Here is a 10,268-nt window from a genome sequence, read left to right as displayed (position 1 = left end):
TAAGAAATGAAAGGCTCAACATATACTGCTCAAATTGGCAATCTAATGATATCATTCTTTAGGAAACATGCTTATCTGGGCTATGGTTATAAACCTATTGCCTCTATCCTTTTCAAGTCTATGCAATCAAACGACAAACATTTTGAAAGATCTTTACGCAAGTTCTAGAGATGTAATTCACATAAGTTCATCACATTAAGGAATATGAGTGTATGAAAAATGCACACACCTTCAATAGTTACAAAAACTCACATAAGATTTATAAGGTCACTATATTCACATAAGTCATGCTTTAGTTTCACAACAAGAAGGCTATGTGCAATTGGATTTTCAAGGATAATCAAACATGTACAAAACTAATAAGAGAATAAAGAATTTCACACAACACATGCTTATTAAGTTCTTAATCACCATGGTTTGAATTCAATCCAATTATATCATTGGGTCGGAAAACTAACAAAAATATATTTCAAAACAATAAAGAAACCAAGACAATATTTTTTAATTTTCAAATTTTCTGAATATTTTTGTGTTTTTTTTAGAGTACTAAAAACAAAACTAACTAAGAAAAGAAAAAGAAACAACACACATAAATCAAACCAGTTTTTAATCGAATGTATGAAAATTTTCAATTTGATCTTTTTTTTTTTTTTTTCAATCCTTCCTGCTCCATGATTAATAAGCCTCGTGGAATAAGTATGCCCCGAAGATTCTTAAAGAGGGAGAGGGAGCGCACTGCGGTTAACTGACGGCGTAGAAGAGCGGCGGTCAGCGACGGAGGTAGGAGAAAATTTTCATTGGGACATGAATATGAGTGGGTTTTTATATAAATAGTGGAAAATTGTACTTTTTTAAGTTATTAACTTTTTAGCACGCATATTTCACTGTTAGTATAATGATATGTGATGTACTAACCGTGTTATAGTTACACAACAAAATCTATCCAGAGGTAGGGGGAGCTTTGGTGTTTTCTGGTTTATAATACAGTAAACTTACATGTGAATACGAAAGTGCGTAGGTAGAGGAAATGTCAGCACAGCTGATCCGACCCTTTTCCCACCTCTCCCCTGTCTCTCTCCTCTCTCTTCCCTTGTCTCTCCTCTCTCTCTCCCCTCTCTCCTTTGGCACAGCATTCCGGATACGCCATTGCACACACAACGAGAGAGAAGGGAGAGATGTCAATGCCTCTCCATTCAACAAGAAGAAAATTATGGACGAAAAGAACCAGAAAGAAGGATTAAAAAACAGTAAAAATCTGAAAAAAGCGTAATTTCTAATCAAGAAAAAGAATGCAGTGTTTAGGTTTTAACGTCGTCCACCTACCCATCTGACCCATCCCATCCCATCCCATCAATGCTTACAATTACAAACGCTTTAAACGACTCTGTCACGTTTCATCACCTTCTCTTCTTTCCATCCAACCACCCATAACAGCAACCAATCTCAAACTCAAACTGCCTAAATTATCCCCAATTTCTACGGTTTCTGTTTTCCTTCTCAGAAACCCTAAGCAATTATTCAGGTCTGTTTCCCTCTCCTTCCTCCCTTTTTAATTTTTCTATTTTATAATTCTAAGTATTTTATTTTTCAATGTTTGCTTGTGTTGTCAACCAAACCAAACAGAGGGTCTCTGTTTTTCTTTTCTTTTCTGATTTCGATGCTTAATTTTGTTCATTGGACTTTTTAATGTTTTTATTGTTAATTTGCTTTACTACTTAGATATAACGAAAGACATGATACAAAACCGAGCGCAATAACGCTTTATGTTTCATATAGCTGACCCAGTTATTGGAATAAGGGCTTTGTTGTTGTTGCTGTATTTATTGCACGATGGGCTATTTGGCTGCTTTGGCGTAGTAGGAAAATGTTGCTAATCATAGTTTTGGTGGGGTGTAAACGAGCTCGTATACTGCTTGTATTTACTAGTTGTTTTGTTGAGAGAATGAACAGAGGGATGATCGCTTTTTTCCTTACCAGCTTTACAGCTTTCTACGCTATGTTTTTATCTTCATGTTCCACAACCGCTGGGAACTGTTACCTGCAGATCAGTTTTCGCACAGAGTAGATTAGTAGGTAAAACCAAATACACAATGGCCATAAGATTGCTAATGTTACGTTTTAGTTGCATTAGTCTTCGCCTGTTGTTCATTGACCAAAGTTCGGAAATTATTTGTAATAGGGTCTCTGATGTGTCTGTAATCGGTGAGTGACAGAAAACGAGAGGATGTAATCACTAGACTGATCTTCACTGATATCCATATATACATGGCTATATGTTGAGTTTTTCTACATTAGAATGTTTAAGGAAGTGTCAATGTATGAAAGGGAAATTCGAGGAACTAGAATGGCGATTGAAAGTATAAGTAACAAGCTAATACAATTGCTCTGGTAGAGGAAAGATGACCTATGGATTTTATACAAGATTGAACCATTCAGAGTGGACTGTAAAAATCGTCATGATACATGGCACTTTGTTTTGAATGGAAGATGTATAGCATTATCACCGTAACAGGATATATATAGAGTACTCAAATTGTGGTGTGCTTGTTATCATCTGTGAGAGTGATTCTAGCTACAAATGTTATATAACAGTTCATGCTTCAATTTTGGTTGGACTCCATTTTTCACGGAACTGTTCTTACATTATGTGCTTTCATTCTGATAAATTCAATAAAAAGGGGTCGGAATTGACAAGATTTATGCATTTTCCTCCAGATTGCTTAAGCCTCTATCCTAGTCTCTGTATTTGTTATTTGAAAAATTTGTAGTTCATTTCTTATTGCTAAATATCTTAAAACAATTTCCAAGTTAATTGAATTGCAATTTACTGTTTTCATAGTTCTTTGTTCTTAATTTTCTCGTCTTTGTTGAGATGTTGACCTGGATTACTAATACTAACTCAAATTAATCGTCATTTAAGTTAATTATGTGAGAGTACTGGTACAATGCTGAAAAGTATAATGCCATTTTGGTTCATTTTCATTTTTCAATGATGCTTCACATGCCGGACATGATATTCTGGTTCTTTGAAAGTTTGGTGGATCGTATGAACTTTAATGTCTACTTTTTCAAGTATTATTTTGATGGTCATTTTCCATTTGTAAGTTAAAAGAAATTATTCATGGTGTGTTATTGGTTCATGCTACAAAAGTATGTTTTTGTGCTTCCAGCAGATATTTACTTCTGTTTCGTGGTAATTTCAGCTGGGATTTTTCTATCTACTTCCACCATGTCGAGCGTGGAGGAGCCACTTGGTTGTGACAAATTGCCTAGCATGAGTACCATGGACCGGATTCAGAGGTTCTCATCCACTGCTTGCAGGTCTAGGTCAGATGATGCAGCACTGGGGAACTGTTGGATCGAAGGAAGAAGTTGTAGCACATCGAATAGCTGCGAGTTAGTAATTTGTGTTATGATTTGTTTGTGGAACTCTCAAAATGTATATGTGTATCCATTTGGTGTACTTTCATGTTTGCAAAACATTCAAATCTGTCATATTCCTTTTATTTTATGTCCATGTGTGTGCACATGCATGCATGTGTTCTGGTCAGACCATCAAAGGGACATTGTTGGAATTGTCGGCGAGATCTTGCTTTCTCTTCCTTACCTTTTAGTTAAAGATCAAATTGATTTATCAATCTTCTCTTTCCATGTTTAAGTTCAATAAGTCGGTTATAATTGTTTCATGCCTTCATAGTAACGTAGTTCAGTTGCTTTGTACTACAATAATCTTCGAGTGATGATCTCATCTTAAACCTCTATTGATTTTCAGCGAAGATTATGATGAATATACAAGGGAGGCCTTTCCATGGAAAAGACATACAAGAGACCAGGACTTGTCCCATGGTGACTCATTCAATCAACAGACACTAAGCTTATGCAGGAATCACAGGGTATTTGTAAATATTTGTGATTCATGGTATTTCTCGGATCAATATAGCCCCAGGTGCAATGACACAGATATGGCAAATAAGGTGCTTTGATAACTTTAATTAGATGATGATATATTTTCCTTTTCTTTTGACACATTGTATGAGGATGTCGTGATTTCTTTGATTAACAGATAAAGTTTCCTTTTTCTGTACTGATTTGTGCTTTGGAGTAAACAGTTTTTAAAAGGTATACCAAAGTTTGTGAAGATAGTAGAAGTAGGTCCAAGGGATGGACTACAAAATGAAAAGAATATTGTATCTGCATCTGTAAAGATTGAACTGATTCAGAGACTGGTATCTTCTGGGTTGTCTGTTGTCGAGGCTACAAGTTTTGTGTCGCCCAAATGGGTTCCTCAGGTAATTTACCCTTACTTGTTATTTAATTTTAATTGGTGACGTCAAATTTATCTTAGAAAGTGTGATTTAATTGGGAATAGCTATCTACTAAATATCTTAGAAAGTTCTAGGGTTTTCATGGCTTAACCTATAAGTCCCGTGAAGCTTAATCAGATGACATTTTCTGAATCAAATTTTGGCAACTAAGCATTAATTTGTGATATGATAATGCGTGGTAAGTATCAGATTTTTATTTGTACAGACCCCCCCTGAGGTTCAGTGAATTACACAAACTTTCCTCTTTTCTTGAGAAAGTACACAAATTTACTTTGTCTTAATTCAAAGATATTTAAAATGTTTTGTAATTGTCAACTCACTCCCATTCCATTTTCGTTTCTATATAGCTAGCAGATGCAAAAGGTGTAATGGAAGCAGTTCAAAGTCTGGAGGGTGCTAGATTGCCTGTACTGACACCCAATTTACAAGTGAGTGATCTTTAGAAGTACCGGACATTAGTCATGTTACTTATCTAACATATCATGTCACTTTTTATAGGGTTTTGAAGCAGCTATTGCAGCAGGTGCTAAGGATATAGCGGTGTTTGCAGCAGCTTCTGAATCATTTTCAAAGTCAAACATTAATTGTAGCATTGAAGAAAGTCTTGTTCGTTATCGTGCTGTTACTCATGCTGCGAAAGAGCTTTCAATTCCTGTACGAGGGTATGCTCTCTCTCTCTCTCTCTGTGATAAGAAACAGAGACTTTATTAAGTAAACTAAGCATGACAGCTACTTGAGAAAAAGATGGTTTATCAATATTATAGTGGGATTTACACAGATACTTTCTCAGCCTCCTCTCTCTCTGTCTCTCTGTGTCTCTGTCTCTGTCTCTCTTTCTCTCTCTCTCTCTCTCTCTCTCTCTCTCTCTCTCTCTCTCTCTCTCTCTCTCTCTCTTGTTCTCACTTCTCTCTCCTTGGATGCAAACAGAGGTTAGATCTCTGTGCTTGCATAAAACGAATGTTAAGTAGAGTGTTCTACAGTTCCCCCTACTCTATGCTAGCATTCTCTTACATGATGTCTGGGTTAGATCTCTGTATTTTCTCTGATATGGCATGCTTCCTTTACAATTTGGCCTTATTAGTTTAACACATTCTGGAATCTGGCCTAACCCCTGGAGACCACAGATGAAAGTACAAGCTTGTCGTTGAACTAGCTAATTTGTATTTTCAACCTTCTGTCTCTCTTTGGTTTTCAACCCACCCCTCGCATCATCTCGTTACTTTGAGACAATAACATAGCATGCAAACTTAAAAAGTATGTGAGGATAGTGATGGATTCTGTCTTTGAATCTTGTCTTGTGTAGTTTTTTCTTGTTTCTCTTCATTTATGTAGGGTTTTATGTTTTATCTTTTTTTCCTTTTGGGAGGGGATGAAGAATTTAGTATTTGACTCGGTGGGTTAGATAGAATGGTATATATATCACTTCAATGTGTATTTTAGAGCAGATAAGAGTTTATTGTCTTATGGTAATTTAAAATTTAGAGTTTAAAATTCTGTACTTGGTTGTAATAAATAAATTTCCTTTGCTGGAGTTTGGTTTACGAGCTCTGTGTTCTTAGTTAGACGAGAGTCAGATCAACGTCTTGCTTCTTTATTTGTATGTATCAGTTTTATTATTTTCTTAGGTGGTTTCTTTATGTGTAAACATGGTTTTACCTTGGATAGGTATGTCTCGTGCGTTGTTGGATGTCCAGAGGAGGGAGCAATTTCTCCATCAAAAGTGGCATATGTTGCAAAAGAACTTTACAACATGGGCTGCTTTGAAATTTCTCTTGGTGACACAATCGGGGTTGGTACACCTGGTAACATTCTGAACTTTGTTCTTTGATTAGTCACTTTATCTTTACAATCATATTATTTTCTTTCCAAAGTTTCGTTCATCCCATTTTGTTTTAAAGATTATGTATCTGGACTCTCGAACCATTCCTTTAGCTGGCGTTTTGAGTAAAGCATACCATTTAGCACATATTGTACCTCATTGTAGGCATAAATCATTCCACAATAGGATGGAGAGACCCAATACCAAGGCAGATGTTTTAGCCGTATTTGGATGGCTCTATTGGATGCCCAATATTAGGATGGAAAATGTGTTTATTTCAAATGAAGGTTATTACCCCTTGTTGACCACACAGATGTCGGGTCCTTGGATCCATCCAAGAATTGAACTCAGGCACTTGTGCTTGATCAATTGAAACCTTATACCATTGTACTAGATAAGGTCCCTAAAGATTGGTGTCGATTCATGGGGTGAACTTTTGTGTTTCCTCTGAAGCTTTACTCCCAGAGGCATGTAGGATTATCATTTTTATTGCTTTTTAAACTATCATATCCGTCTCTGGTTCCGTATTTTTGGCCTTGTACTTATTTTTTTCTGTCTTCCTGTGGAACAGGGACGGTTGTCCCCATGCTGGAAGCTGTAATGGCTGTTGTTCCTGTTGAAAAGCTTGCTGTTCACTTCCATGACACCTATGGGCAATCTCTATCAAATATTCTCGTCTCTCTTCAAGTAAGCCATCTTAACATGTCAATTGCCTCGTGTACAACCATGATTTTTATTTTTATATTTTTCAGAAAGAAAAAGAAGACTTAAAAATTAAAATATGAATAATAGGTAGAAGTACGACCACACTTAGCGATCTGTCAGCACCAAAGCTGCTTTCTTCCAGCTTGATAAACTTCAAACATATATCTATAATAGAAAAATATGTTAGTTACCAATCCACATTAGCTAACAATTAACGATCTGTCCGCATCAAGGCTCAGGGTGATGCCAAAAAGCAAACTGTATCTTAAAAACTGCTACTTCCCGTAACAGTTTACGGCAATAATTTTGTTACACAACACCACCCAAATGCCAACAAATTACAACTTCAATAAACTTAAAAACTTTTGCTTCCTCTCCCCCACCAAATGTGTCTGATGTCTTCTCCATGAACTCAGAATCGCCCACAACGAATTAGCTTACCTACAGTTTGCGGCAAAAAGTGTAAAGCTATTAAGTAATGGAGAAAAAGTTGATTTGTATCTTCAGCCTCGCTTTGTGCATAATTACATCAGTGCAGAGATCGAAAAACATCAGATCCTTCCCTTGGAATAATGTTACTGATATTACCATACCATGTGCAATGATCCAAGCTAAAAACTCGTACCTTGTAGACATCATTAACATGCAAACGTCATACTAATTAATGATTCACTTCATGTGTACAAACATGTGATCATTTTGTTTTCTTCTAATTCATCTGTAAATTTGTTGCAATGTTAATTTATTGCAAACTTATAATCCATTGAACAGATGGGGATTAGCACACTGGATTCCTCGATTGCGGGTTTAGGCGGGTGTCCATATGCCAAAGGAGCTTCAGGCAACGTTGCCACTGAAGATGTTGTGTACATGCTGAATGGACTCGGTGTGAAAACCAATGTGGATTTGGCGAAGCTTTTGACGGCTGGGGATTTCATCAGCAAGCATTTGGGTCGGCCGTCTGGCTCAAAGACCGCGGTTGCCTTGAGTCGAGTCACTGCTGATGGCTCTAAGATATAAGTTGTTTCAGGCCGATAACTTATACTCGGGCTATACAAGAAATGTTCATGATCTGCGGAGGCATACAGTAGGAATAAACACTTGACTCTCTTTCGACCTCTCCAAATATAAATTTGAAAAATAAAGTTATTGCAGTGATGAAAATATGAGGGAACGTCGCAAGGTAAGGTTGAAAACTGATGCAATAACATAATGGTTGGGTTGGATTGGATGGTGCTCAATGCAATAATAATGAGTAAAACCTTGTTTGATGTGAAACTAGGGACGGACTCAGGATTTCAAAATGAACATGATTCCACTTATTTTATAAATTAATTCATTATTATCTACTGGTGAAAAACATTAGCGAAATGTCAAAAGTGTATCTTGTTTCTTTATTTGAAATCTTGCAATGTGGATAATTTGTTAGAATCACCAAAATTATATTATTTGCTTCAAATTGTTAAGATGGTTAGGTTAAATGGTTAATCTTAATCATTTTGGTTTGATAAAAATTTAACAAAAGTAAGAAAATAAATAGGCTATTTGATGTGTTAGTTTCAACCTCTAATCTTAAGTATATAACTAGGGTGAATGTCTATTTAGTCCCTATTACCTTAGTCAAAATTAGGTCCTTGAATTATTTTTTTCGCTAAAATAAGTTCATGAATTCATTAAAACTGTTGATTTCATCCCTAATATTATTTTCATAGCTATTTTATCCAATTTTTCGTCAACATAAGTCACATGACACATTTTAGAGGGTAAAGCTGTCATTTTCTTGCCTATAAGCCCTTAACATTGTATATAGGTTGTAAATCTAACATTTAATTTACCTTCTAGAGTTAACTCAAACACACTATTTCTTTGAAGAGACTAAGTCCTTAAACTATGAAAACTATCAATCTATCATCCAAAGTGTATCATATGTAAGTCACGTGACTTAAATTGATGAAAAACTGAATAGACCATCTTCGAATCTAATATTAAGGATTTAATTAGTAGATTTTTATTAGTTTAAGGACTAATTTTTCCGGAAAAAGTAGTTTACGGACCTAATTTTCATTCGGCTAACAATTTAGGGACTAAATTGACAGTTCGCACATATAATTATTGTCTTTAATTTCACATGACTAATAGAAACCAATATTGTATTTCCTACTCTAATTTCCAAAGGGTTTAGGGAACATTCAACTTTTTTTATTTCCTTTTTAATTAGCGTGGTTTTATGCTCGTCTTTTGGCAAAAAAATAAGAAGGCCTAATTGGATAATTAATCCTCGTGATGATATGGTAGTTAGAAGATAGTTCATGTAGTAAAAAAGTTAGGATTTAAGCTTTTGTAATGAAGTATGTTGGGATTTATACCCAAAATTAAAAATTCCGTCAATTCTCTGTTAATTATTAGCACATGAGCCACATAAATTAGACTAAAACAAAACTCTCGGTACACATATTAGGCCAAAACGGAAATCTTCTTTAATTGTTGGCTCGTGAGGTTGGCTCACGTGCTAATAATTAACAGAAAGTTGACATAATTTTTAATGGGTAAATTACATAATACCCCCTCCGGTTTGGGGTCTATTACAACCTCATACAACATCTTTAAAACATTTCACTCTCATACATTAACTATGATTTTCATTTCATTTTAATACAACCGTTAGTCAATCCGTTAACTTGATTGTTAAACAATGATGTGGCAAATATAAAATCTATTTTTTTAATGATGTGGACGCCACATGTTCGCCATGTGTACAAACATGTTGACATGGCTGACAAACATGTGCCACGTGGCATAAAATTAATATAAAAAAAATCTTAACATATTAAAATAATTAATTAAAAAATAAAAAAAAGTACAAATTCTTCATCTTCCCCAGCCCTTCTCCCACCACCACCCCCTTGCCCACCCAAGCCACCCATTCTCCTCTCCTTCGTCAACAGCATCTTATCTTCTCCTCCCGTCTACAACACCTCATCTCCTCGCAGCACGCCGTCGAAGTAGCCCCAAGACACCAACTCCTTCGTTGCTCTTCCAAAGACGTCTCCCACCTTCGTCTTGTCTCCTCCTCCTCTTCTGATTCCCTCGAGGCCCACAGCCTCATTGCCTGCAACATTAGCGTAGGAGTCGCCATGTTTGACAACAAGTTCCTCGACAAATTCGTCGCCACTTATCTCACCCCCTCCGACTCCTAGAACTCCTACGCCATCAACAATTCCAACGTGCATTGAATTTAGGGGTTGGGTTGGATTCAAAAAAAAAAATTGGGGGTTGGATTTAGTGATTTTGGGGGTTGGATTTGGTGATTTTGGGGGTTGTATTCGTCCAAATTCGAAATTTTCCCAAACCTAGGTCCAAGTTACAAGGCCGAAGTCGGCGTCCCTCTGCCTCTCTCCTCGTGCTACTACAGCAACCTC

At 36.2% G+C, this 10,268-nt stretch overlaps 1 protein-coding gene across 2 annotated transcripts; it reads left to right on the top strand.

The window, feature by feature from the left end:
- Positions 1-1,083: 1,083 nt before the first annotated feature.
- On the top strand, positions 1,084-8,220 carry LOC126614770 (hydroxymethylglutaryl-CoA lyase, mitochondrial-like). 2 transcript variants are annotated; one of them, XM_050282429.1, is made up of 9 exons: positions 1,084-1,522; positions 3,174-3,396; positions 3,773-3,974; positions 4,110-4,289; positions 4,673-4,753; positions 4,824-4,987; positions 5,991-6,127; positions 6,716-6,831; positions 7,621-8,220. In XM_050282429.1, the coding sequence occupies exons 2-9, from the start codon at positions 3,230-3,232 to the stop codon at positions 7,867-7,869; spliced, it is 1,296 nt and encodes a 431-aa protein (XP_050138386.1). In that variant the 5' UTR covers positions 1,084-1,522; positions 3,174-3,229; the 3' UTR covers positions 7,870-8,220. The 2 variants fall into 2 exon arrangements, with proteins under 2 accessions (XP_050138386.1, XP_050138385.1); XM_050282428.1 differs by having other exon boundaries at positions 1,087-1,522; positions 3,204-3,396.
- Positions 8,221-10,268: the final 2,048 nt, after the last annotated feature.

This window comes from Malus sylvestris, chromosome 3 (assembly GCF_916048215.2).
Source record: "Malus sylvestris chromosome 3, drMalSylv7.2, whole genome shotgun sequence".
In the NCBI taxonomy this organism is placed as follows: Eukaryota; Viridiplantae; Streptophyta; class Magnoliopsida; order Rosales; family Rosaceae; genus Malus; species Malus sylvestris.
This window is presented reverse-complemented; position numbering and strand designations above follow the sequence as displayed.

Bases quoted from the DNA above. Each gene is read 5' to 3' on its own strand.
- LOC126614770 (XM_050282429.1), top strand. From the start codon at position 3,230: ATGTCGAGCGTGGAGGAGCCACTTGGTTGTGACAAATTGCCTAGCATG. The intron at 4,754-4,823 runs GTGAGTGATCTT...CACTTTTTATAG, and splicing joins TACTGACACCCAATTTACAA to GGTTTTGAAGCAGCTATTGC. The intron at 6,832-7,620 runs GTAAGCCATCTT...TCCATTGAACAG, and splicing joins ATATTCTCGTCTCTCTTCAA to ATGGGGATTAGCACACTGGA.